This window comes from Pteropus alecto, unplaced genomic scaffold (assembly GCF_000325575.1).
Source record: "Pteropus alecto unplaced genomic scaffold, ASM32557v1 scaffold22, whole genome shotgun sequence".
NCBI classification, from domain to species: Eukaryota; Metazoa; Chordata; class Mammalia; order Chiroptera; family Pteropodidae; genus Pteropus; species Pteropus alecto.
Window position 1 is genome coordinate 9,212,986 of NW_006434839.1, and position 27,934 is coordinate 9,240,919.

General features: G+C 34.8%; 2 protein-coding genes across 3 annotated transcripts in view; one reads left to right on the plus strand and one right to left on the minus strand.

The window, feature by feature from the left end:
- Nucleotides 1-420: 420 nt before the first annotated feature.
- On the minus strand, nt 421-7,172 carry SSMEM1 (serine rich single-pass membrane protein 1). Its single transcript, XM_006910520.2, has 3 exons — nt 6,990-7,172; nt 2,673-2,727; nt 421-1,029 (listed from the first exon to the last, which is right to left on the minus strand). The coding sequence occupies exons 1-3, from the start codon at nt 7,170-7,172 to the stop codon at nt 536-538; spliced, it is 732 nt and encodes a 243-aa protein (XP_006910582.1). The 3' UTR covers nt 421-535.
- Nucleotides 7,173-9,499: 2,327 nt separating this feature from the next.
- Nucleotides 9,500-27,934, plus strand: part of TMEM209 (transmembrane protein 209) — a 24,501-nt gene continuing 6,066 nt past the window's right edge. The window contains exons 1-11 of one of the 2 annotated variants that reach the window (XM_006910521.3): nt 9,500-9,599; nt 10,500-10,636; nt 10,767-10,825; nt 11,669-11,800; nt 12,295-12,536; nt 15,958-16,159; nt 19,828-20,003; nt 20,613-20,684; nt 22,576-22,672; nt 25,024-25,149; nt 27,091-27,188. In XM_006910521.3, the coding sequence (XP_006910583.1) occupies nt 9,597-9,599; nt 10,500-10,636; nt 10,767-10,825; nt 11,669-11,800; nt 12,295-12,536; nt 15,958-16,159; nt 19,828-20,003; nt 20,613-20,684; nt 22,576-22,672; nt 25,024-25,149; nt 27,091-27,188 (1,344 nt within the window). In that variant the 5' untranslated portion in view covers nt 9,500-9,596. The other variant, XM_015588413.2, reaches the window with a different exon arrangement.

The following is a 27,934-nucleotide window of genomic DNA, read 5'->3' on the forward strand; positions in this document are numbered from 1 at the left end:
TTCCAGGGTCTTGAGCTCCTCCACCTCACCAGCCTCTAGCTGCTGACACATGTGCAGCAATTCAGCTCAGGTAGAGTCAGTCACCTAAAAATATGGACCTGAAGAATATGGGCCATTTCTCTTCTAACCAACTTCACCTAATTCATTCAGTCAATCACCTAATCAAAACATATGAATAAATGTAAATGGTGGTTTCTGAACATAAATATATTTTCAAAGAGCTTCCTTATTAGTATTACAGACATAAACGAAATACATACACTCAAGGAATAAAATATCTGTCTTGTGCTCTATTGAATAAAAAATCATAGTGGATGGTCTTTGATGTTCCAATGGTGCCATAAACAAATTCACTGGCCTGTTTTTGAACAAAGAATTATCTGAAATTTTACCTCTTGGATTCCAAGTATGTTTTTTTGTTGTTGTTAGTTGAGAGACTTTATTGTAAATCCTCCTCGCCTAGAGCTCTGGTGATTTTTGGTGTTGTAGTCATTTCTTTCATTTGGCTTCAAGTAAGGTAAGGACTTGATATAATTCAGAATTTGCTGAATTTTGTTTTAATGTCAGGAACAGAGTTTTCCTCTTGAACACCACTCTTCATTGGGGCTGTTTCTGAAGCGTTTCCAAGGAAATGGCGTGTCAGCCATTCATTGGTTCTCAAGGCTTTGCAGTGGAGGCAGGGCCTTTCCCTGATTTGGTAACTCCCCGCGTTCTTTTGGCTCTGAGCTACTTTTCTCCTCTTACCACTGGCTGGGGATGGGTTCTCACTTTCGCTCTCCTTCCACGAGGAGGCTCCCGAGTTAGATTCTTCACTGTCACACTCGGTAGTGTCACTGTCATGTTGGGTCTGCATCACCTGGCTCAATTGAGAATGGCGCCTGGCTCGCCTTTGTGCAAGGTAGGCATTGACCAAGGCCACTTCGGAGTCAGTTACAGGGGTAAGTGGGCTCTGCTTTGGCTTTTTCGTCATTGGTAGAGTGTCCCAGTCACCATCTTTGTTTTGCTCTTTAGAGGAAGTATCTTTGCTTGCTAACAACGAATGAAACAAATCAACAAGTTAGGCACACTATAGTAACAAGTTAGGTTACTATAACTTCATATTACCTAAAGAAGCCTATGGCACGTGTGGATTCATTCTTAGTTGCCATTTGCCAAGCCACCATTTTTCTGCGCTCATTTGCAAGTGTTGGCTGCCGACAGCATTTTCTAGTACCATACCAAGTCTCCCCAAAACCAGAAGGGTCAAATAGATGCTTAATATATTACTTTTGAAGTTTCATGGACCTTGACAGCAGATAAAGAGAAAAGTCTCCAAACTTTTCTCCTTTGCTTTGAAGTTTTAAAGACTCAAGTGCATATGTGAATGTGATTTGGGTAGCAGGAAACTAAAAAATGTCTTTTCTTTAAACACTGGTGTGCTGGAGTTGGCTTGCATCAACCAGCTTGCAAGAACTTGATTGCTAAGCTTTCAGGAATTTTGTGAGATGGTTGTTAAACACAGCCATTAGTAAAAATTAAATTATCCAAATTTACCATCAAGTCAATTTAAACAAATAAACATAATGCTCAAAACATCACTTCCTAATTATTTTATTACATTTTATTATGGTGTATGCTCTTGAAGCTATTTGTCTGTTGTATCTGGGTGTTGGAAATATCATGTGCTACTGTGCATCTCTTCCCAACTCCATGTTTGGTGATGTCATGTTGATAACTTGAAATCAGTTTGGGTGGGATAAAAATCAACAAGCACTAAAAATCAGGTCTCAATTTATGGTTTTGTTGATTGCCTAGGTTTAAAGCGATAGAGAACATGTTACTAACAAAGATTACATTTAAAAGTGTCATGCTCGTATTGTGAATAGCACCCAAAAATAAGGAAATATTCCTCCAGAGTATTCTAAAACTATTATCCAATTCAGCAAAGAAGTCACCCACATCACTGATAACCAAGTTATGTTCCAACATATATTATCTAGTTTCTTTAATCTCACTCTTTAACTTAAGGGAAAGTAAGAGTTATCTTAGAACTACACTTGTTTATCAGTTGCAGCTGTAGGTCGGCTAAGGATGTGAGGGTTTGACAAAAATCAAGAAAACTATTTTTGAGAATCAGTGGTCTATATGGAATTTATCATAAAGAGTATTACATATTTTATTACTTGTAAATTATGTGATGTATATCCTTTTTTCAATATATTTTTAAAATTATATACACACACACTCATTTTGGAGGAGCCAGTTGTTAAATATTTTCCAGCACACCACTGCTTATAGGCTATTGAAAAGGATGTCATTTATAGCTCATAATCTTATAGTAAACTCTAACCACAAATGTATGTAAAAGGGAGAATGTATGAAAAGGAGAATGCTGAGGAATGAAAAGAGAACTTGAGCATTGCCTACCAGTAATGTGTAGCCTTTGCTAAAGCAGGAAGTTACCTGCACTATAGCAAGCAGCTCATCCAATGGGCCACCACAGGTCTGGGGAGGCCCTGTAAGGCTCTTGGCCGATCACCTCTGTTGTTTGCTTTTCACAGTCAGCACATATTTCTCCCATCATAGTCCAATACCAAATATGCATTGGCTCTCACCTTTACTTACTGAAGTACCAAATATGCATTGGCTCTCACCTTTACTTACTGAAGTACCAAATATGCATTGGCTCTCACCTTTACTTACTGAAGTGCTTGTCCCACTGTCTTCATCTTTTTTCTTCTCAGACATCTATTTCAGAAATATAGATTAGTGATAGTGATCTTACATCATCCACACTCTCAGATCACCCATACCCTCAAAGTCCTAATTATTATGTCAGGATGCAAAAGCTGAACAGTGAAGAAGACTGATAGGAAAAAAAAAAAGATTCATTTGAAGTATGCTCTTGCAGGAAAGCTCTATAGATACCCTGGGCTGCCAGAAAGATGAACAAGTGCATCGGTCCTAGGGCAAATTAAGCCTGAAACACCGTTGGAGACAAAAATGATAAAACTGAAGCTGCCCTACCTCAGGCACATCATGAGAGGACAGGGTTCTTTGGAAAAGGCACCAATGCTGGGAAAAAGAGGAGGCAGCAGGAAAAGAGGAAGACTAAATAAGAGGTGGATGATTCCATGAAAGAAGCCCTAGGCATGAGTCTATAGGAGCTGAGCAGGGCTGCTGACGATGGGACATGGTGGACATCACTAGCTCATAGGGTCACCAGGAGTCAGAGCCAACTCCATGGCATGTAACACACACAATAGTCATCTCAGTTGGTTGTTTTTCACTTATATGTACTTGTTAAAAAATACTATTGCCCTAGGCCCTTTGACCACATCTAATTTTAAACATTTAATGCAGTTCAGTAAATACTTATTGAATTCCTATTACAGTATAGTGATCCTACTTCTGCTGCCAATTAGGCAGACCATGCTTTGGTAGCATAATCTAACAAAATGTTTTGAACTAAGCAAAATGGAACAAACGAGAGAAAATAATACTGATAAGGAGCTATAGATTATAAAGTTTTCCTGTACTCACTTACATTATAGAGAAATATCATTTATCATTTTAAAATGGGTTTGATAGTACTAAAGTTAGTTTTAAATTACTTTGTACAGGACATTTTATCAGTTATGAATAGTTCTTTCATATCTTTACCTGAATTCATAGACTTAATATCTCCTAAATCCTTCAGAAACTTTCTTCCAAAATGCGACCATAATATCTCCAAAATGCAACCATAATGTCCATAATTTACTATCCATAATATGGAGACCAGAATAAATGGATTTCTCTGAATAGTTATAATTTCAAATATTCTCCCGCAATACTCCATAAACATATTTGTCCCATTTTTCAGGTCAGTGTTCCACTCTTTGATGTTGAAAATGGTTTTGCCGAATGATACAAATATAAAGCACCTCTTCTCTTCCATAATGTATCAGAAACTTTAGAAATACTCATAACACTTTGACACATAATAATTCTTCTGGGACTCTATCACCAGGAAAGAACCTCCAAAAGAGAGAAAGCTTTGTGTACAGAAATATTCATTGCAGTGTAATTAGGATAACATAAAATACAAAATTCAAAAGTAGGCAATGGTTAAATAAATTATGTTACAATTATACGATTATAATATGTAGTTGTAAAAGTTATTATAATAAAAATATGCCATAACATGAGGAAATAAGTGTTATAATATTAAGTTAAAAATCAAGATGCATATATATGCAGTATAATCACAAGTTAGCTGAAAATATGAAAAGAAAAGAGACTTTAAGGGATGTACATAAGTGTTAGCTTTGAGTGGTGAAAGTGATTTTTTTCCTTCTAATTTTTCAGATTGTCTACAATGAGGGAAAAAATAAATTTACATAGAAAGTTCTTTGGGGTTGGAACATTCCATACTGGGGTATTTAAAACAGCAATCTAAGATCCTCCACCCATTCCTTTCTTAATATCTGATCTCTACAATGGTAGGCAAGTATCTCAAACAAGGTACCTCTTTGTTTTTTGGGTTACTGCAACCATTCCCTAAAAACCTTAAGAGTGAAATCCTCGTTTAAGATACCTCTTTTTAAAAAACTTTTTTTTTTTGCGGGGGGGAGCTTATTTTAAATGTAATATGTATGGAGATGATTATTAAAAGATTAGACATTTATAAACCTAAACATTAATAGTAGTCGGTTACTTTATGTAGTTTGGAGTGGTTTTTATGTCATTTTTCTACGTTCCTGCCATTTCCACATTTTCTATAATGCACACTTTTGTAATGGAGGGAGAAGGTGTTTAAAAACACTTATTAGGTTTATATCATTTTCATGGAAAGCTTCCATATTTGACTTGATGTCAAATCAAAATATAATCACAAAATCAGAAGAAAGACTTTGCATCAAGCTAAGTAGAATCATATGAACTGTAGTCACCAAAAGTGTTTTACTGTCTTTTATGTGACTCAAGGAATGAAAAGAGCAGCAGGGCCTGACCTCGGGATAGAGTGGGAGAGATCTGGGCTTTGGCTAAGCCTTTCTGCTTCTAACCAACTTTGATTTTACCAAGCCACTTAACACCTCTACTTCCTCCACTTAACAGCTCAATTTCCACATAGGCAAAGTGAGAAGCTTGGACTGGTATTGTTTGGGAAAATTCTAGCACTAGCAGTCTGACTAAACACTAAACAAATACATGAACTAAACATAGAATACGGTAGTCTCTGAAAGCAAAAGGTTAAATGCATCTTAAAAAGTGGCGAGTCCAGAGGCAATCACTGTGCTTCACGTCTAAGGATAATTACCACCACATTTCCATCACGCTTTTACCATTACTTCAAGGGTTGTAAATAAAGGCTCAGAGTTTAGCAGTGAAAATGAAGTTCAAAGTGAAGAGAAAATTCCATCCTCCCTGACTAGTTCTCATATGGCTCTCAGATTTCAAATCTGGGACCCTTCAGAAGAAGCAGTTTAGCTGATTTTAGCTGCCATAAGGGAACAAAGTGAAAGATGAAACCTCTAAGATAATTAAGGTTTTAATCAGCACTGAATAGATTTAATTCAACATTTCAACTACGCTTTGAAGCAAACAAATGATATGGCAGGAAACTTGGGTCTATTGCCCCCTCTGTCACTAACTACTTGTGTGAGATTGGGCAAATCACTCAATTTATTTGGGCATTATCAATTAAAAAAAAGGAGAGATACTAGTATCATTTTTGCCTACAAACAGGAGACTGGACTGTATGCTTTCTTGAGGACCTTGAAGTTCAGAGATCTGTGACCCAAAGAGCTGATGCAAGCAGGGAAGCATACGACTAGCTTAGACCTCTTAAGTGGTCTTCATGATGAAATTGCCAGGAATCAATTTCAATTCTTTGTTAATTTTCTAAAGTAGCTTTTCTTGCCAGACCAGACAAATTCAATATACTTAGCTAGGGAGTCTAAGATACATATAAGCTATCACTATTCTAAATCTCCTTTTGGCAAAGTATCTACCTTAAGCAGCATTTAGACTTTAGATAAATTTAATTCTGGCTTGATTATTATAATGGAATCAGCTGGCATAGACATAACAAACCTCTCCATCTAGAGCTGATACAGCACTCAGTCTAGCTGGCCATTGCCCATCCAGCGCTCTGGCTACAATACTAAATGGTGGTGATTTGATTAATCTTCAGCCTGGTATTAATGGCCAGCAAGGATTCCATGTCAGTGATTTATAAGAGCTCAGTTACTCATAATATGTCCTTATAAAGTGGGCTATCTCATTCCTAAGAGGATGGCATTTTCTTCTGCTGGTCGGTGGTCTAAAGTGGTGACTTCGGTTCTGTCTAGATTAGTTTAGTTCTGCAGCTCATTCTATGCGGAGAGTGTATCACCCCATTCTGAAACCCCAAAATGCTACAACATATATCCTATAAATACGACAGCTTTTTTTTCTCTGTGATTAGGATTACATGGCTACAAAAGGAATTTGGAGGTCATTAACCAGTAGGGTAGTTTATCCCAGTGTTATGCAGCATATGGACAAACTGCAAACCACATAAATATCTCAAAATTGCAAGTTTGTTATGGTGCAACCATAAAATAAAATTATGCAGTCACTAAGGGTGTTGCTGTGTGAATATAATTTGGAGAAGTATTACAATATTAAGTTTTAAAAAAGCAAGATAAGAAAATACATACTTTAAAATAATGCCAAGCATGGAAGATCAAAGATAGAGAGGTGGAGAGAGATATATTAGGATAAAGAAAAACAAAACAAAACTAGAAGAACATACTCCAAAGTATTAACAGTGATTACCTCTAAGAAATAGGATTAACAATAATTTAAAATTTTTTCTTCCTCCTTTTCCATATTCTTAGATTCTCTGGCATGAGACTGCATTATTTTTAATGCTAGAAAATAAACTTTTAAAAATTAGTTTCATCAAAGTAAAGTGAATTTATTTTATGGCAAATCCCTTAGTATACAGTAAACATTATTTAAAATGAAAAAGGATATCCTACCCAGATAGAAGCCCGAGAGAAGAACATCAAGGCCAATATAACGACAAAATACCAAAGCAAGAAGCTCCCTATTGCCCCACAAGAGTCATCCTTCCGGCACTCATAATCCTGACTTGGAATGGTAAAACTTAAAGGTATGGGGGGAGGATCCACCTCCCAAAACAAGGAAAGAAGGTCTCCCATGATGGCTTCTTGCTTCAAAAATAAAACATGCTCCAAGGGATGAAGATGACTGGGAAGTACTTCACTCCACGGGTATGACAACTTCCTTGGCAACGTATTATGACACACACTTTAGCAACTGTGACAAGAACTGACGAACACTTCTTGGATTTCTAAGTTTTTGGAAGATTTATCTAAATTACTTCTATGAAAATTTATGGTCTTTTCCCCATACCTCAATACAGTTATTTCTGCCTTAATCTTTTTTCCCCTGAAATCTGTATATATAGTAGACCTTGAAACAACATCAGTCCACAATTGCACGGGTCCGCTTACACTAAGATTTTTCTCAATAAATGCCTGTACTGTTTTTCCACCACGTTTTGGAGTCCAAGGACGCAGAGAGCTGACTGTACGTATTGATCTACACCATTTTATATAGGGGACTTGAGCATCTGAGGATTTGGGTATCTGTGGTGGTCCTAGAATCAAACCCCTACAGATACTGAGGGTAGTTCAGTTTGGTGCCCTTAACCACTGCGTTGTTCATGAGTCAACTGTACTGTATTTTAAATACAGTATTTTTATGTCTTTAAAATCTAAGGCTCTGAAGTATCCACTTTTTTACATCTCTTTTCTATGTCCCATATCATTGTAAATTAACACAGTTCTTATGCGTTCTGTGTTCTCCCAAATTCATATGTTGAAGCATTAACCCTCAATGTGACTATAATTAAAAACAGGGCCTTTAAAGAGGTAATTACGATTAAACAAGGCCATAAGGATGAAACCCTAATCCAATACGACCAGTGACCTTATAAGAAGAGGAAGTGACACCAAGGATGTGCAAGCACAGAAGAAAAGCCCATGTGAGGACATAAAGAGAAGGCCGCCATCTGAGTCAAAGAAGGTGAGCCTTAGGAGAAACCAATCCTGCTGGAATCTTGATCTTAGATTTTCAACCTCCAAAACTGAAAAAATTAATTTCTGTTGTTTAAACCACCCAGTCTGTGGTATTTTGTTAAAGCAACTCTAGCAAACTAAAACATAATACCAAGGATAAATCTAATTTAGGTAGTAGAGTGCTCCTTTTTAAGCCTTGAATAAATAAATGTACAGTAATTTATAGATTACATTAAGAGGAAGAATAGCCATGTGTCTCATGAATTACATCAAATGTGTACAATTTTTTCATACAAAAAAGTCAGATATGGAATGGGGTGGAAATTGGTCTTCTCAATTTGAGAACTGTACCATTGAAACCTTTCACTTCGAACAATTTTCAAGTTAATTCATCTCTAAATCTAAAACTAAAGCAAAACACCATTGCTGCTAAGGCAATCTAAAACTTATTTTAAAATCTCACTTTAAAAAAATCTGTCAAATCTTTAAGAGCACAGTATTTCTGCAGCTTTTCTTTAATATGTAATACCACAAGGAAACCTCATTTTCTTCTATTAGATCTTAGGAGCATTTTAGGAAAATTTTGGTCATTGAGACTTACATAATGTAACAATCCACTAGCTTATTGTGACATGATGTCTCTGCATCTCCAAGGGCAAGACTCCAGGCCCTGTGCATCCTGGCCTTGCCTGCTGTCTGCCTTAGACCACCATAGCCTTCTCTAAGGAGCTGGAGCTGGGCCCATTGTACCTCCTTGGGGCTCACAGTGCCCCACCATGCCTGACCCTGCCAGTCTACCCCGGGACTGAGCTCCTCCAGGCAGTAAACGTAGAGCTTTTACATCTCTGAGCCTGGCTCAGGGGCACACTGTAGGCATTTGTATTTGTTAAATACAAATGAACTCCATGATGAACATTTTCTCAAGATTAGTTCTTCCAAACAAAATGCAGGAAAATAAAGATTATTTTTTAAACCTCAAAACCACTAGCAACTTTAACAAAACATTTTATTTTTCCTTATTACTGCTGCACCTTCATTGCACGAACCAATAAAAAATAACATCAGATCAGAACACTTGACTTTTTTTTAAAAGATATGTGAGAAATGCTTTGTCATTGCTAATGGTGTCTGGACACATTATCACATACTCTATCCTACAATTAACCACCCTGCTTAATAAAATCTGCTTTAAAATAGGTCCATAAATGCCCTAAGGAAGCTAAAATTATATTAATATATAGAAATTCAGCTTGCTACAGTTATTACTTTTTACTGCGGGTTCAGAACCCGGTCTGAATTTTTGCTTTTCAGCTTTCTCCCCACACCTAAGTGGGAACCACAAATCCAACAGCAGTTTCCCTGGCAACACTCTTAGTCCCGGTCCCTCTCCGCCCCCTCCCAACTCTCCTCTTCTCGCGAGAAGATAGAGCCCCGTTCTTCCGGTAACTGCAGGCGCGCCAGTCGGTCTCTTTTGCTTTAGCGATTGGTTTCGCGCAAGTGCAGTAGAGAGTGGCGCGAGCCCGCGGCTTCCGGCCGAAGACCATGGTGCGTTTTCGGGGTCATTTTTGTGCTTCCTGGACGCAGAGTCCACGCGGGCCTGGGGGAGTTCCGTGCCTGCGGTTCATGCCAAAGGGGCATGCAGCCAGGTGTCCCGCCACCTGTAGTGGAACGGAGGACAGAAGCAGTAGGGGTTGCTAAAGTTTGTGCTGGGAATGCCAGGGAGGGAAGCTGTCCGGACTGGGGAGTTTTGACTCCGGCTGGGTGGCGGGAAGGATACTTCTTTGTACTCTGTGGAATTCGACTCCATATAGCTGGAACACATCTTACAGTCGTCTGCAAGTGATGAGGCCTATCAAAACAAAGTAAATATAAGTCCCAGTGTAGACCACAACTGAATGCACACTTCTCTCCGCTTGCCCTCATTCCCTTCACAGCATAATTACTCGCCTTTTAAAACTCATACTTTTATCAAAAACGCGAAATGGAGACCTCGCGTGCTTTGGTCCGAGTGCAAGGCTGTTTGAGATCGTAGGCATTTAATGTTTGCACAAGGCTGGAGGAGAGTCTTTAATGGCTTATAGCTTAAATGGAATATTTTCTCCTAAAACTTGGTATTTTGAGTTTCTTAAATTAGCCCTTGGTCCTTGTGACATATTCCAAAACAATATAGAGTAATTGGCAGACATAACTACCCTTAAATTACAAAATAAGACATTTTTATTTATTGGAAGTATTGTTTTCTGAAGTGACCAGCCGGTTCTTTTACAGTACGTTGCCAATGAAGTTATAATTTAAAGTTCCCTTTTCACATTAAAATGTAAAAAATTTTGGAAAGACATTTTAAAAGTGAGGAAAAGTATGCAATTTTTAGTTACTGTTATGAAGGACACGTGTTATTTCTTAACTGGTTTCTTTTGATTAATTTTTATGCTTGTTTTTGGGTAGATGCAAGGCGAACCAAACCCTAGTGCTTCCCTTATTGACAGAACCATCAAGATGAGAAAAGAAACAGAAGCTAGGAAAGTGGTTTTAGCCTGGGGACTCCTAAATGTATCTGTGGCTGGAATGATATATACCGAAATGTAAGTTAATTAGCAAAAAAAAGGGGAAAAAATTTTAAGAGACTGGTGGTTGGTTCCACCAGTTTTTGTGTTTGTTTTGTTTTTTTTTGTTTTTTTTTTTAACATTGAAAAGCCTTTCTAATTTTTTCAGGACTGGAAAATTGATCAGTTCATATTATAATGTGACGTACTGGCCCCTCTGGTATATTGGTAAGTAATATTCACGGTGATTTAGAGTTACTACCAATGAAAAACTGCATTCAAGTTTAATTCAACTTAGTAATCATGCCCTGATTCAACAAATATTTGAGTGCCTACTGTGTTCCAAAAACTTGGAATGCAGCAGGAAGGGAAAAAGGTCCCTGCCCTCATGGAAGGAACATTCTTGTGGAGGAGACAATCAAATTAAACAATACAATTCTAAGTAATAATGAGTTTTGTGACAAAAAGTTTGAGGGTAGTGAGATTTGTATTTGTTACTCTCCCTGAAATGCCTTTCCTACTTCTCTACCTTTTCACCTTCTAAGACCAACCAGATACCTACACCACTGCTGCTTTCCTCCTCCTCTTCATTTCTTCCTCTCCCCTGTCCTCTGCTGTCTGCTCTTCAGTAGTCCTTGGATATAAAGAATCCCTATAGACATTAAAGTAAATTCTATAGTCTAACACATACATTCATCTAAAGTCTGTGATAGAGGTGGTGTGGCAAGGGGAACAGCAAAAAAGTTTTGGAGTCTGCATACCTGAGTTAGAATCATGGCTTCAGTAATTAGCTCTGCTCTTGCAAAAGTCACTTGGCTTCTCTATAGCTGCTGATGGATCTTTAAAAGGGAGGTGAAAATGTTGTACAAGTTGTAAGGATTAGTAATAATATTTTGAAACTCACAAGTGCCCTAGACATCATAAGCTTTCATTAAATGGTAACTTATGAGGAATAAGAAGATAGTTTTCAATTTTGTTGTTAATTTGCTAAAGTGTGAAGAGTTCGTTTCCCCACGTTTAATTGTTCCTCTCCCCCCTCCTTTTTTAAAATAAATTGTTTTTCTCTTACAGAGCTTGCTCTTGCATCTCTCTTCAGCCTAAATGCCTTATTTGATTTTTGGAGATATTTCAAATATACTGTGGCACCAACAAGTCTGGTTGTTAGCCCCGGACAGCAAACACTTTTAGGGTTGAAAACAGCTGGTAAGTGTTTTATATCTTTTCAAAGGTGGGGGAAAGGTTGGCAATAAATCTTTCTCCATTTAATTTTTCCTTTTAATAGACTCAGCTGGAAGGGACTTAGGCCATCTGGTTCAACTATATTAAACAGGTCTATAATAAATTGTCTTAAGACCAATGACTATCATTCCTATTTGTGTAAATTGAATGGAACTAGCATTCAACAGCCTCATGAAAGTTTGTTCCATTATAATTTAAAATTACAATTAAAATGTAATTACTAACTCTTGCTGCATTGAAGCTAATTTCTTATTTTGAATTCTGTGGAAATGGTGAACAACTAATTTGTATCTTTTGGTAATAATACTTTATGTAACTTAACAACCAGGTCACTCTATTTCCTTTTTCCTGAAGAAAAAGATTTAGTTCATTAAATGTTTTCATAGAAATTTTGTTTATATATATACACACATTTTATTTTTTTATTTACTATTTATTTGTTTATTTATTTCTTCTAGTTGTACAGACTACTCCTCCACATGATCTGACAGCAACCCAAATCCCTCCCTCTCCACCTTCTCCTTCAATTCAGGGTCAGAGTGTGTTGAGTTATAGCCCATCTCGTTCACCCAGTACCAGTCCCAAGTTCACCACCAGCTGTATGACTGGATACAGCCCTCAGCTACAAGGTCTGTCATCAGGTGGCAGTGGTTCTTATAGCCCTGGAGTGACCTACTCACCCATCAGTGGTTATAATAAGGTAATGACTCTTTTTTCTTGGCCAGTCACATTATTTTAGAATTGGGAGGTACCTTGAAAATCTAGTAAGTTGATTTTGTCAGTGAGGAAACCAGGGAACGGTAGGTAATTGACTTGCCCAAATCACCCATTTAAGAGCCAAGAATAGAACCCAGATTTCCCGACACATAGAAGTTCTTTATACCACATTTTAAATTGAAAATAAGATACAGCTTTTGCAAAGAAATGAACTGAGGTTCACCATCTAGGATCATTCTGTAGGATCTCTACAAGTTGAAACTATAATCATTTATTTTAGTTTCCTTTATTCATGTTTTCCCTTTCTTTGCTTCTTTATGTGAAACTTTTGCATATCCTTGTAGAACTTCAATGCTTTTCATTATGTTGGAACATCTAAGCTAAAAACTGGTAGTCTGACTCTTGAGTATGGACACTCTCCATGGGATGAGTAGAAATCTTCATTCTGACTCCCACAGTGTTCTGATTTTTAGTCTTGATAGAAGCAAAATTGACAGATTTGAAATTTTGACTCCTGGCTGAAGCATAAGACTATAAGGGCCATTAAAAGGGGAGTAGTCACATTTTCAAGTGCTCTCACTTGTTAGATTGTAGCTACTAGTTAAATGAGGACTGTCTGGAGAGGAAATCAACACAGTGCCCTTACTTTTTTATATAATATTTCTTTGTAATAAAATTTCATACTACTGGTTACTCAGTAATAATTTTGGCAAGTAATAGAATTTAGAAAATTTTGTACAAGTTAAATATTATGTGGAAATGTATATATAGTGATAATTCATAATCCATAGGTAAATATGACTCTAAATTAGTTTTAGTTTGTTTTCATGAGACAAGTACTTACTATATGATCTTAAAGAAAGTTAGAAAATGAGACGAAAAATCACGTATAGTCCTGTCCCTCGAACATTTGTTAATGGCTACTTGATACTCATCTAGTGATTACACCATGGTTTACTCTTGAATATTTGTTATCTTCATTTCTTAAAAACAATTATTAATCTGTACTAAATAGGTCTGTATGTGAAGTTCATAACGGTGCTGAATTATTTTTTTTCAGCTAGATTGTAACCGTGAGCAGAAGATCATTTTTATTCATTTTTGTTTTCTTAGAGTATGGAATATTGATAATATAAAAGTGTTAACTGAATTAATACGTTGGAAAAGTTAATGAATAATTATTTTTATGAGGAAAAGTCAAAATTTACTAAAGTAGAAAAATCTAAATAAATCAAGGAAGAAAATTTAAAAACTGTTAATCAAATACATCCTCAATATATAAGGGCCCTGAAGTTTTACCATCGAATTCTTTTAAATTTTCAAGAAACAGTTACCTTTTAAACGTTCAATTATGGAAATTTTCAAACATACACAAAAATAAAAGGACTAGTACAGTGAATTTGTATCTATTACCCATCTTCAACAATTATCAACAGTTTGTTATTGATTGAACAGATATTCTGAGCCAATAAAAAATGTTAAAAGTGTAAACTCTACAATCAAAACTGGATTGAAATCTTGGTACAATCTTAAGCAAGTTACCTAACTTCTCTTATCTAAAATTAGTACAGTATTAATATTTATCTATTGAGAGGATGAAATAAGATAATGTACATCAAGCATAAAATATTATGCTCCTTGAGCAAGTACATAAGGATTTAATATGTTCATTGAAATAAAAAATCAACGTGGAAGAGAAGTAACATTTTATTTTCAACTAGCATTAAGCAAATATAAGATTTATTAATCCTTAATTTATTACAGCTGAATATAAATTTATCATGAAACCCTAGCAGAAAAAAATTGTCAATGTACTGGAGTAAATAGTAATGTAGATAAATACCAGTGACCAGTAATTGTATTTTTAAAGTGTTTAACTTCATAAGTACAAGGAAATGCAAATTAAATATACATTTTTAAAAATTCTAGTGGGTCAAATAAACGTGTAAAATAGCAATGCTGATGGACATATGCCAAAATAGTTACTCCTGTCTGTTCTCCTTTGATAGGCATATAACTTAATGCAGTATTTTCACTGAATAGAATAGGAATATGTATTTAAAGTGTCATACGCTTTGATCAAATCATTTCAGTTCTAGGAATCTCCTAAACGAAGTCATGAAATTAAGCAGTGGTTTATGTACAAAGGTGTTATTCATAACATTATTTAATAGTAGGAAAAAATTGTAGACAATCTAAGTCTAGGGTAAGAGAAAGTAAGGATAAATTATGGCATATTTGTACAATGAAATACTGTACAGCCGGTAGGAATGATATTTATAAAGGAATTTTTATAGGGAAATGCTTGGTTAACTTTAAAACAGGGATATGAAACTAAATAGTATTGTCTCATTTATGTGAAAACAAAAATATATTGACTTAGCCATATACATTTAAAGATTTGAAAGTACATAGAATGCGAAAAGCAATTGTATTATCTCTGGGTGGTAGAGTTATAAGCATGACTTATTTTTTTCATACTTTTCATTTTTTAAAACATGCATGTATTACTTTTTTAAAAAATAGACTTTATTTTTAGAACAGTTTTAGGCTCACAGCAAAGTCGAGAGGAAGGGACAGAGATTTTCCACACACACCTGCCCCAACACAGGAACAGCCTTGCTGACTGTTAACATCAGTCACCAGGTGGTCCATTTGTTACAGCTGATGAACCTACACTGACACATTATTCTCAGCCGGAGTCCATAGTTTACATTAGGCCCACTTTTGGTGATATACATTCTATATGTTTGTACAAATATATAAGGACATGTACCCACCATTATGACACAGAGTATTTTCACTGCCTAAAATTCCCCCCACCTCCACCCTAACCCCTGACAACTGATCTTTTTACTTTCTTCATAATTTTTCCTTTTCCAGAATCATATAGTTGCAGTTGTACTATATGTAGCCTTTTCATATTGGCTTCTTTCACTTAGTAATGTGCATTTAAGATTTCTTCATGTCTTCATGGCTTGATAGCTCATTTCTTTTTAGTGCTAAATAATATCCTGTTGTCCAGACGTACCACAGTTTATCCATTCATCTGCTGAAGGACATGGTTGCTTCCAAGTTTTGGCAGTTATGAATAAAGCTGCTATAAACATCTGTGTGCAGATTTTTGTGTGGATATAAGTTTTTAACCAAGGAGCATGATTGCTAGATCGTACGGTGAGAGTATGTTTAGTTTTATAAGAAACTGTCTTCCAAAGTGGCTCTACCATTTTGCATTCCCACCATCAGTGAATGAGAATTCCTGTTGCTTCACAACCTTAGCATTTGGTGGTGTGAGTGTTCTGGATTTTGGCCATTCTAATTGGTATATTACTTTTTGAAAGTCAAAAAACAAAAATGAATTTCAATTAAAGAAAAATAAGATAAAGTTCTTTTATTTTGTGTAGTTGGCAAGCTATAGTCCCTCTCCTCCTTCTTCATACCCTACCACTGTTGGACCAGTGGAGAGCAGTGGGTTGAGATCTCGTTACCGTTCTTCACCCACTGTCTATAACTCTCCTACTGACAAAGAAGACTACATGACAGACCTACGAACTTTGGATACTTTTCTTAGAACTGAAGAAGAGAAACAGCACAGAGTTAAGCTGGGTATGTATATACTTTATTTAGATCTAACACGTATTTTTAGTGTCACTTTTTATTATCCTTAACCGATTTCATTACTTTGATTACCCATATATAAATATGTAAGTCTCTTTTACTAATATACTTTATGTAGCTAAGCAGAAACATTTTGTTTTTCTATTTTATGCATTTAGAATTAAGCTCACCAAACTTAAGAAGTAAAATATAGCTGAACTGAGAAATCTTGAACATTTCATCCCCGTTAAAATTGGAAGCTTTTTCACATAACGGAAGTTGTAATTTCTCTTTAAATGTTAAGGCTATAAAATGTTTTGAAGTGGCTCATGGCAGAGCTCACTGAATTGACAGTTGTCTCCTTTCCCTGGGGACCTTGGGAAGGTTGGTGTGGCCAAGACGGATGAAAGACAGAGCGCGGATTTACCCGAGAAGTGTTGCTGTTTTTTCAGAACATTTTTGAACTTATCTTTAATTTACCTGGGGAAACACTGTTAGCAAATCTTAATCTGTTTGGGGTGGATTTGATTATTACAAAATCAATTATTTGAAACCAAATTAGGTTATTGAGCAGAGTAATGATTTTTCCCCCTCAGGAACTTTCACAGAAAGCACATTAGGTGCTAAAGCATGGCCACAATGAGGACGCCAGTTATTGGACCATGGCTCTTTGTGTCACTTTCAATCTCTCCATTGATTTTTAATATAATTTTGCCTGGAAGTGCCACAAATGTCAAAGAAACAAATCAATATTATCTTGTTATTTGTCAATACATGCTTTTTCTTCTTTTTAAATTTTGAAATATTTCAAGTATACTGAAAATTATAGGGTATAATACAAAGAACAACCTGTTTACTCTCTGCATATCTTTGTCATATCCAGATTTTTTTTCTGACTTCCTTTTTTATTTCTTCTTTGACCAGTAGGAGTATTTACAAGTATTATTGTTTGGAAGTATTATTGATGATTGGTGCTTTTAATTTCCAAACATATTAAATGAAAGGCTTGTTTATCATTTCTTTTTTTCTCTAAGCTAATAGTACTGTGGCTAGAGATTCTGATCTGTACCCTGTTAATTTTTTGGTATTTTTTTTGAGAATTGCATTTAGGCCTGCAATATGATCATTTTTTATAAATGGTTCTTGGTATAATGAAAAGAATGCATGGTCTAAATACCAGGCTTCATGTTTGTTCATTTAGTCAAGCTTCTTGATGATCCTTTCCTGAGTAAGTAAATACAATGGTGTTTTCAAAATGGAGACTTTCTAATACTTTCATCTCTTCTACATTTAGTAGTTTGGCATTCTTCTGTAAAGAACTTTCTGTCTTACTCCTCACACCACAGTTTGTTTTAGCCAGTTTGGACTCAATCTTTGGTTCTTTCTTTGGCAGTGTCTAAACTGTTTAACTAACTCATTGAGTTTTTTAATTTGACTTTTTTTTTTCATTTTTCAAAGTTTTGTTCTCTTTCAGATATGCCTAATTTATTTTAGAGTGTCTTGTTTCTGTGTTTTCAATTCCTTTTCCTATCTCAATCACTTTAAACATACTTTTACAAAGTTTCTGTCCAATGGTTCACTTATCTAAAGTTCGTGGAGATTAATACTAACATTTTTGTCTTGTTGACTCATGCTTGAGGCTTTTTTCCTTGTGATTTATGTATTTTTTGTTTGTTTTTGGTAAGCTCATCTTCAGTAGAGTATTATCTGTGCTATTTCTATCCTGCTCAGACTGGATGTCTTATCTCCTCCTAGCAGTTTTGTACGTGCCTCTGCTTAGTGCCTAAGGAATATCATTGACTTTGAACTAACTTAAGTAATTTCTAGGCTTGAAGTACCTGGATTAATCTCCCAACAACCTAAAACACACAAATTTTCTTGTTATTTCCTAGTGCTAGTAGGCAGATTATTTTCTTATTCACTGAGAATATGGCCCTTTGAGGTTCCTGGCCCTGTGCCAGGTACCATGGATGGAGGTAGGAGAAAGGTCTCTACCTCTACCTCTTGTGGGTCTACATCTTCATTTTCTGTTCCCATTTGGCCACTGATATCGAAGCGGATAGGTTTCCCAAAACCTACAAAATTTTCCAGAGCAGTTGCAGCATCAACTTACAAACAGGGCACTCTGATTTTCAATTCCTTCTTCATTTCTAGCTGTTCTTCATATCTTTTTTGCAAGTTCCATTATTCGTTTGAATGATGTTTAATAAACATTTTAATAAACACCATGTTTAATAAACATGGTGTTTAATAAACAGGTGTTTAATAAACATTTTTAGATCTATATGGTGAGAGATACCTGGTTTGTTATGTTGCCAGAATTCCAAATCTCTTTGTGCTTCGATTCTTAGGTCTTTGGAGTTCTCTAGCTACAGATTTTTTGCTGCTCTGTTGGTGGTGGTGGTCATTACAGAGGGGTCCTATTTTGTCACTGCTTGCTATATATATTTTGCTGGTATTTTGGCTGATGCACAACAGATATTAAAACTTATTTCTGTCATTTTATTTTTATCATCTAGATAAAACTCTTGTCCTCTAAAGCCAGTGTTCACTGAAATTTTTCTCAAATTCACATATCCTCTCAGAAAGCTTGATTATTTTTGAATAGTCAAAATAGAATAATTTTGTGCTCTATCATGACCATGGCTTTTACCTTCCTTTTTTATTCCTTATTGTTAAATTGTTTGTGTTGGTTTAAGACTTGTTTTCTTGACATTAATTCATTCCTAGAAGTCAATTTTGCTAGAAGTCCTACCTGAAAATTTATCTTTATACCAAGTATGATATGTCTTTACATAATTACTTATTTTTAGGCCAGCATGAAACATACTAATATTCACCCAAGCTACTAGCACAAGACTGGCTAACCTTCAGGGTTTTGTTGCTGTGAATTAAAACATTGCCACATATTGCTTTCACGATTTCTCATCCTTTGTGATTGTAAATAAATGTCATAAGAAAACCAGTTTTATCATTTTATAGTCACTCCTCTTAGAAATTCTGCTAAGATTAAAAAAACTTGTTTCTATTTGATTGTGTGTGGGTATGAACTATCAATTGATATTTTTCATATCAGTTAAACTAAAAAAAAACGCTTTATGAGTATCATATAATTATCTTTGAAAACTTGCTATTTATTCAGATACTGTGCCAAATGCTAGGGGAAAAAATATTCCCTGCCCTCAATGAGCTCGAATTCTATTTGGGAAAAGAGATAAACTATGACCTTAAAATGTAATAATTACTCTGGTATAGTGCAAGAGAGAGTGAGTTTAGCTTCTAGCCCAAAGCGTAGTTTATTAACAGGAGGCTGTAGTTACCCCATTCAGAAAGAGCTTCTAAAATTTCAAGGAACTTCTTTAGCCTATTTACTTTCTGAAGAAATTTGTCTTTTTTTTCCACAGTGAATCATTTAAAACTCTTGGAGAATGAAACAAGCTTAGTTTTACAACAAAAATAAACACTTCCAACCACTTGGATTTTAAATTAACACTGCTTAGAAATGACCTTGTTAACTTTTAGCACAAGTAATGTTGGAGAGGAGGGAGGAGAGAGCCCCTTGAGGCTTTGCCTTCCTTGGTTGCCATTGTCTCAGTCTGGATACCTGTGTTCCTGCTCTAACTCTGGATGTCAGAATTACCACAACACACTGATACTCTTTGATTTAATCATTGTAGGGAGCCCAGATTCTACCTCTCCTTCCACCAGCCCTACTTTCTGGAACTACAGTCGTTCTGTGGGGGATTATGCACAAACCTTAAAGAAGTTTCAGTATCAGCTTGCCTGTAGGTCTCAGGCCCCGTGCGCCAACAAAGATGAAGCCGATCTTAGTTCTAAACAAGCTGCAGAGGAGGTAAATGGAAAATAAAAATAACTTAATATTTATGATTTACAGATTATTGGAGAGCCTTCTGTTTCTGGAACATTTGTTTTCTGTAACATCCACTTTTACCAACTAGAAACATAAATCTGGCACACACTGAACAGTGGAAAGGCTCCTTTCTAACTTCATGTGCCTCAAACTGAATTATATTGCATGTTTTACTCTTTATGACACATAGTTGACATCAGTGTCCTGCCTAAAACTTTTCTGCATTCATTTATTAAAGGGTATCTCAAGTATCAGTTTGTACTTAACATATACAAGACTCTTGCTTTTAAAATATATTTGGATTAGAACAGTTGACAGTCTGTAACTTCATCAGTTTAAGACCAAATACAGGATTTTAATTTTGTTCTTAAACACAAGAAGAATGTTTTTTAAATGTACCAACATAAGGATATGTCTACATGGATAGCAACCAAGTGCATAATTAAGAAAATTGTTGCATAATAATTAGATTATTATTGATGTTTGTGAAGTTTGTTTCAAAGTGTTCCAAATATTTTTGAAGGTAGGGGAAAGAATGATTGCTGGCAAGATTTTTCCTCACTGATTATTCATCTTAAACATTTTTAATAGGTTTGGGCGAGAGTGACTATGAATAGACAACTTCTTGATCATATGGATTCATGGACAGCTAAGTTCAGAAATGTAAGTTTGACATTACTCTTTGGGGACAGTATTAGTGCCTTTTAACATATAAAGTATATTATTAGAACATCAATTAGAGATGTTAATTGTTAATTAGATAACAGAATTAATTATAAAAAATGCAATGTGGCTGGCACAGGATAAATATGACATTTACCTTATGGTGTCCATTTTTATAGGCTATTTTTTCCCCTCCATGGTTAGTAAATTAGTATATTTTGAGTGAATAAAGGAACAGTATAGTTTATTAAGATCTTCATCCCTTTCCCAGCATCTCAATTTTATTTTTAAAGAGCTTTCATGTCAGAGGCTATTACTTGTCTAGAAATGTGAGGGAAACAAGAATGAGGTCCTTGCCCTCAGAAAACGTCAGTTAGAAAGAGAAGATAATATATATGCTTAAAGCTATGTCAGAATATATCAATTTCTTCGATTTTTCCAGAGAAGAACCATCTCTGTCTTTGGCCTAGAGGTTGGGAAGGCCAACTCTTAATATACAGAGTGAGTAAGTTCCCTAGTCTCAATCCTACCTTTCTCTGGCTCTCTGTAGTACCTGTATGCCCCAAGTTCTGTTGGGCAAATTGGCCCCTCCTCCCCTTCAGGTGTCCTCTTAGATTCTGTAGAGGCCGCCACTTTTCCCATTTCATCCTCCAACAGTCATCCATCAACTCTGCATCATCTAGAAATGTGTTGAAATCACTTGTACACCTTTTTTATTCTTTTACAATAATTTAAACAGATATCAAGAGGGAGTGGTGAAAAATAGCCTACTTTCTTGATCTAGAAGTCTGGATGGCTTTTTAAAAACAAAAATTCATGAGCCCAGCCCTAGAAATACTCAATCAGACTTTCTGGGAATGAGACCTAGATCTCTCTCTCTTGGACTCTTTAGATCATTTCATTGCAGCCAAAGAGTGGCTGGCAAGTAGGATACATTTAATAAAAGTTGGAAGAATGAATGAGTGAAACGATGTCCTAGAACTGTAGTTTTTTATTTCCACTTACTGTCTTGTCTAAAATGCTAATATATTTGAAATATATAAAGTCTTGATTGGGAGTATTAGCTTAGAAGAAATATAAACAATCCCTTATACAAATTCCTTAAGCTACAGGATTCTGAAATGGTTTTTTGTTCTGTTTTGGTTTTTTTTTGGATTTTTTAAAAAGAATTGTAGACATGTATTTCACCTGAAACTTTTTTTCATCCTTTTGTTTTATGGTGAAACAGAAGCATGGAAACAGAAGTGATAAAAGATGCTGCAGAGGCACACACAAAATATATCACACACACACAAACCAGATGGGCTATTTCCGTAGTGTTTTTATTTCCCAGAATTAGTTTTATATTAGCCATGCAGAGTCGCATTTGAAATTCCTAGTCCTAAAGTAATATAGTAATATTCACAAACCAGTTTCAAATATAATACATCTGTTTTCTACATGGTTAGGGAATTGGGTGAGCCTGTTGGGACTTAATCAATTATGTTAGTTTGAAAACTGTCTTACTAATTACAAACCAGTAAAAACACTACATGAATAAATGTGTGAATAATTACCCTAGAAACGTAAACTGAAGATTATCCTTGTAGCTAAGTATAATAATTACAGAAACATATAAGAAAAACTTGACATAAAACTGAAAGTTTTATATTTTCTTCAGGAAAAAACAGGCATATATGATTTAAGAATATAACTTAGTTAACTTACAGTCCAGTAGCATATTTACTTAACTCTCTCTAGACTTCAGTTAACTACTATGCCTATTCTCTTTCATCATACTCATTAATATTCAAGTACAAGACAATAAAAAAAATCTTAGAGTTTTATGAATAATTATTTGAGAAATGCTTTAGAATTATATGTATAAAATCTATACCTCATTTCTTCCTAGTGGATCAATGAGACAATCTTAGTGCCACTTGTACAAGAGATTGAGTCTGTCAGCACACAGATGAGACGCATGGGTTGTCCAGAGCTGCAAATAGGAGGTATGTGAAAATTGAGCCCAACGTTTGTCTTACCTTCAGTGAATCTGCCAAGTGGAAAATTTCTCCTTGTAGTGGGCTATTTAACAACTTCCTTTGTTATCTTGAGGTGAAGAAAAAAACTTTATAATATAGCTTTTTTTATAGAACAGTTTTATTGAGATGTAATTTACTTAACATATAGTTTACCCATTTAAGTCTACAATTCAAAGTTTTGGGTTGTGCACCCATCACCACAATCGATCTTAGAATATTTATCATCCAAAAAAGAAACCCCACATACCCTTTAGCAGTCGCCCGTGTCCCACCACCAGCCCTAAACAACCACCAGTCTACTTTCTGTATCAATAGGCCTGTTCTAAATATTTCATATAAATGGGAGCACACAATAAGTTGTCCTTTGCACTGGCTTCTTTCACTTATCGTAATGTTTTCAAGGTTCATTCATGTTGTAGCATTTATCAGTACTGCGTTTCTTTTTATTGCCAAATAATATCCCATTGTATGGCTCTACCACATTTTCTTTACCCAGTCATCGGTTGATTGACATTTGGGTGGTTTTCACTTTTTGGCCATTATGAATAGTTATGTACAAGTGTTTGTGTGGACATGTGTTTTAATTTCTCTTGGGTATTACCTAGGAGCGGAACTGCTGCACCGTATGGTAACTCCATGTTTAACCTTTTAAGGAATTGCCAGATTCTTTTTCTAAAGCAGCTGTACCTTTGTACATTCCCACCAGCAGTTTATTAAGGTTCCAGTTTCTATATCTTCAACAATACTTGTCTTTTTTATTATAGTTGTCCTAACGGGCGTGGTTTTGATTTTCATTTTCCCGATGGCTGATGATGTTGAACATCTTTTTATGTGCTTATTGGCCATTCATATATACCTTCTTAGGAGAAATGACTTTTCATATTCTTTACTCATTTTAATTGGGTTATTTATCTCTTTATTATTGAGCTATAGATGTTTTTTATATATTCTAAATACAGTTCCCATGTCAGATATTAATTACAAAGTTGTACAAAGCATAAAGAATGTATAATAATGCTAATTTAAAAATCACCTATTTTCAAATCTCTTATCTGCTAAAAATCTGGTAAAGTTCCGTAAAATATAATTTGCCTAAAATATATACTGTAACTTATTTAGTGTTAAGTAATTAGGTTTCAAAAGTAAGGAACATTGTAGTCGCCTAGCTCTTTCTGGAGAATAAATTTCTCCTTGAAATATGTAAGTGCTTTGGATTGCACATCAGCGCTTTCTACTTGCTTTTGGCATCGTTTAATCAATCTTTATTCCCTGGACTGAGAATAGAATTGTACGTCCCTAAAGTGTCTTATTTATTGGGTATCCAGATGCTTCGTATGTAATTTACATAGCCTTCACCTTAACCTTGAAGGCTAGCTGTTAGTGCCCCATTTTATGGATGAGGCTACTAAGACTCAAATTGATTAACTGGTCCAGTATCACAGAGCAGCGATTTGAGGCCACAGCTCTCTGACTCCAAAGCCAGAATGCTTGCTTCCTAGGTCTCAGTAATGTTATTTGAACCTGTGCTTATCCTTTTTGAGCTTTCTTTATAAGCTATAAAAATATGTATCTTTTCTAACATTATACCAGTGTGATGTGCTTTTTAAGAAAGAACATTGCTTTATGACTACAAAAGCAATATACATATGTTCAAGTAGAAAATTTGAAAAGTACAGAAGTACACAAAGAAGATTATTATCCGTAATTCTGCTTCCAGAGATAACCTCTACCAATTTAGTCACAGTTATTGTTTTTGGAGAAAATACTATGACACTAACTATGTATATCAATTGTAAGTTATACTGTAATTTAAGAACATGAAAAATATATATTTTAGGAGTTGAGGAAATACGGTACATATATATGTATATATTTCTAATTGAATTGAGGTTATACTGTTTTGTTACCTGCTTCCCCACCATTCTACTTCAGATATTCTCCAGTATTATTTTCAGTGGCTGAATTGTACTTTTTAAATACATATCTTTTTTATACATCTTTTGTGTGTAAGTTGTTTATAGGTCTTACAACATGAATTTGGCTGCTGCTTTTGAAGAGAGAGGGAGTGTGTGTGTGTGTGTCTGTGTGGGTCTGTGTGGGTCTGTGTGTGTCTGTGTGTGTCTGTCCATCCGTCTAAATCTTGCCACCTTGCCAGAAATGATAAAATAAATTAGACGTAAAGTAGATAATGCAAATTGTTAAGATAAACTATTATAGCCGTCATGTATTCCTTCAACATCTATTGAGGGAAGAGCATTTTACGTTCTTTCAGAGATGTATAATAATAACCTGTGTGCTGTGTATTTTATTTTTAACAGAGGCTAGTATTACTAGCTTGAAACAAGCTGCTCTGGTCAAAGCGCCTCTCATTCCAACTCTGAATACAATTGTGCAGTATCTAGACCTTACTCCAAATCAGGAATACTTGTGTGAAAGGATCAAAGGTAACTATTGATATGAAGAGGGAAACAATGAGAGCCTTTCACTACTTTGAGATTTTATAAATAAAGGTAACAAGGAACATTTTTTTTGAAAAATTTAAAGTATTACTAAGTGTGATCTTATATTAAATATATATTTAGTTATGGCCTGATTAAGGCTTATACTTAAACAACTTTTGGGTTTTATATTTTATGTGCTTAAGAATTGTCAAAATAATATACTTAGTCTTGAATATTTTAATTAGTAATTTTGTTCTATATAGGGAAGCTTAAATATGAGCTAAATAGGCCCAAGTGAATAATTTCCCTCATTTTCTACTCTTAAACTACCAAAAATGGATGCTATTATGACATTTTTTATAATTTCATATTTCTTTGAATTTTTTCTATTTCTTTGAATTTTTTTCTTATTTCTTTGAATTTTTATGTCATATTTATGATGCTGCTTCTTAACATTTCTGTTATATTCTGATTATTTGGGAAAAATATAATCTTCTGAGGAGGCTGGCCGAGAAGCAGGAAGTTTAGCCTCCCTTATACTCCCACACATTACATTCTCTTTTTACCTCCCTACTTGTCGTATTTGGATAAACTGTAAAATGTTCTCATTAACAGAACAAATTTTAGAAATAGTATTTTATTCTACAGATTTATCATAAATCTTCATTTGAGAATGTTATGGTGCCTTCTCCCCCTCTCTCACCTAGGTTTGGTCTGGGGTTCAGGAATAAGCATTTATCATGACTTTTAAAAAACTTTTTACCTAAGAAGAATTCAAACATACATAAGACACAATGGTCTGCTCAACCCTCTCGTACATAGCACCCGGTCCCTACAACCAGCAGTCCCTGGTTGCCTCTGCCCTGTTTGTATCCCTCTACCTCTTCTTTTAACAGTTTCTTTCTATTATGAAATAAAAAGTCTATATACAAATTTTCAACTGTCTCAAAAAATGTATAATTACTTTTTTTGGTATTGTTTATTTGAATTGGGATTCAAATCTTATCACATGTTGTGCTTGTTGATACATATAAGTTTCTTGCAAGCTATAGGTTTCCCCTCTATCCTTTTTTAATTTGTAACTTATTTATTCAAAGAACTGGTTGTTTGTCCTGTAGTGTTTCCCATGGTGTGGATTTTGCTTCCCCGTGGAATGCATCCCCATGGAGTAGTTTTACTTCTGAAAATTCAGGCTACAGTTTTTTGGCAGGATTGCCTCATAGGTAGCAAGATATTTGTATATCCAAAAGTATGTATATGTGCATACATATACAAAGTATACATAAAATATTATTATATATCAAATATACAAAAAGTTTTAAAAGTACAATGAACCCAGTATGGGCCTTCTAGATTGAATAGTTATCAATATTTTCCATATTTGATTCTCCCTCTCTACATACACTTTTTTTTTGCTCTGCCATTTCAAAGTACATTGCAGGCATCGTTACTTTTCAGCACACAATTCCTAAAACAAATAACATTCTCCTACATTACCACAGTTATCAGACCTTAAATATTAACAATATTTCTATAATGTTTTCTAATACACAGTTCATATTCAGATTTCCCAGTTGTCCAAAGAATGTTTTATGCCCTTTTTTTTCCTAACCAGGATAAAATCTGGGTTCACACATTGTATGTGTTGTTTAATCTTTTTTTGGATCTCTGTCTAGAACAGTTCTGCCACCTTTTTTCCTCACGTGACACTGACTTTTTTAAGAATTCTGAATAGTAGTCTTGTCTCACATTTTGGATTTATCTGAATCTTTCTTCATGGTATAGGTTTAAATTAATCTTTTATATCTTCTGTTTCTTTATGTTTGTTTGGGTCTTTTGATCAGGTTTTTAAGATGATATGCTTCTCTTATTGTAACCCCTTAGCCTTTTTCCCTTTTTTGCATATTCTTAGCTTTTTTTTTCATTTCACCTTTGTTGCTACAGAACTTTCTCAAGGAGGCTGTATGAGTTCATTTCGATGGAATAGAGGTGGAGACTTTAAAGGACGCAAGTGGGATACAGACTTGCCCACTGATTCTGCTGTAAGTCTCTAGTTTTATTTTGTTTTTTCGCTTTCGTTATTAGATTTATATTTGTTATATAAATCCAATTGTAGCGTTACTCCATTATAAAAATAAGTGTTAAAAAGAATTTAGAGACTAAGGTAAAAATAAAAAATTTAAATTATATCAGCATTTTAACCCAATCACTGTTAATATTTTCTGTGTATTTTTTTATTTACTTAGATTTTGATTTTTTTAATGTTTTTATCGTAGTTGCAAATATTATGTATGTAAAATTTTGTATACTGCTCTTTTTCACTTTTGCAATGTTTAAGTATTTTTTTACTCACTATCATTTATTCTCTTTTGTTGGACCTAAAAGTTTGAGAAACGTGGTAGGGGGAGAGATTTTTGTTTTTCTGTCTTAAATAATGTTACAAGGAATATCATGATGCATATTTCTTTCTTATTTGGGTTTATGACTTTAAGAAAAATTCCTAAAATTAGATTTATAAGATCAAAGAGTATAAAGTTTTGGGGGCATTTAAGAGTTTTTTAAAATCACGTTCTTTAGTTTTTTATAGTGACTTAATGTGTGAAAAATGAAGTTTTAAATGCTGATATTCAAATTGAGAATTGATTATGTATATTTTATCTTGGTTTTGCTGTTAATTAACTGTGTGTATGAATGATCCACTTTTAAAAGGAATGTCTTTTATCTCTTCATTTTATAGATTTCATCTTATAAATAAAACCACTTGAAAGCATTTTGCTAATTTCCTCTT

Coding starts and splice junctions, on each gene's coding strand:
- SSMEM1 (XM_006910520.2), bottom strand. CDS start 7,172: ATGGGAGACCTTCTTTCCTTGTTTTGGGAGGTGGATCCTCCCCCCATA. Junction 2,728..6,989: donor TCTCTCGGGCTTCTATCTGG/GTAGGATATCCT, acceptor TTTCTGAAATAG/ATGTCTGAGAAGAAAAAAGA. Junction 1,030..2,672: donor AAGCACTTCAGTAAGTAAAG/GTGAGAGCCAAT, acceptor ATTCGTTGTTAG/CAAGCAAAGATACTTCCTCT.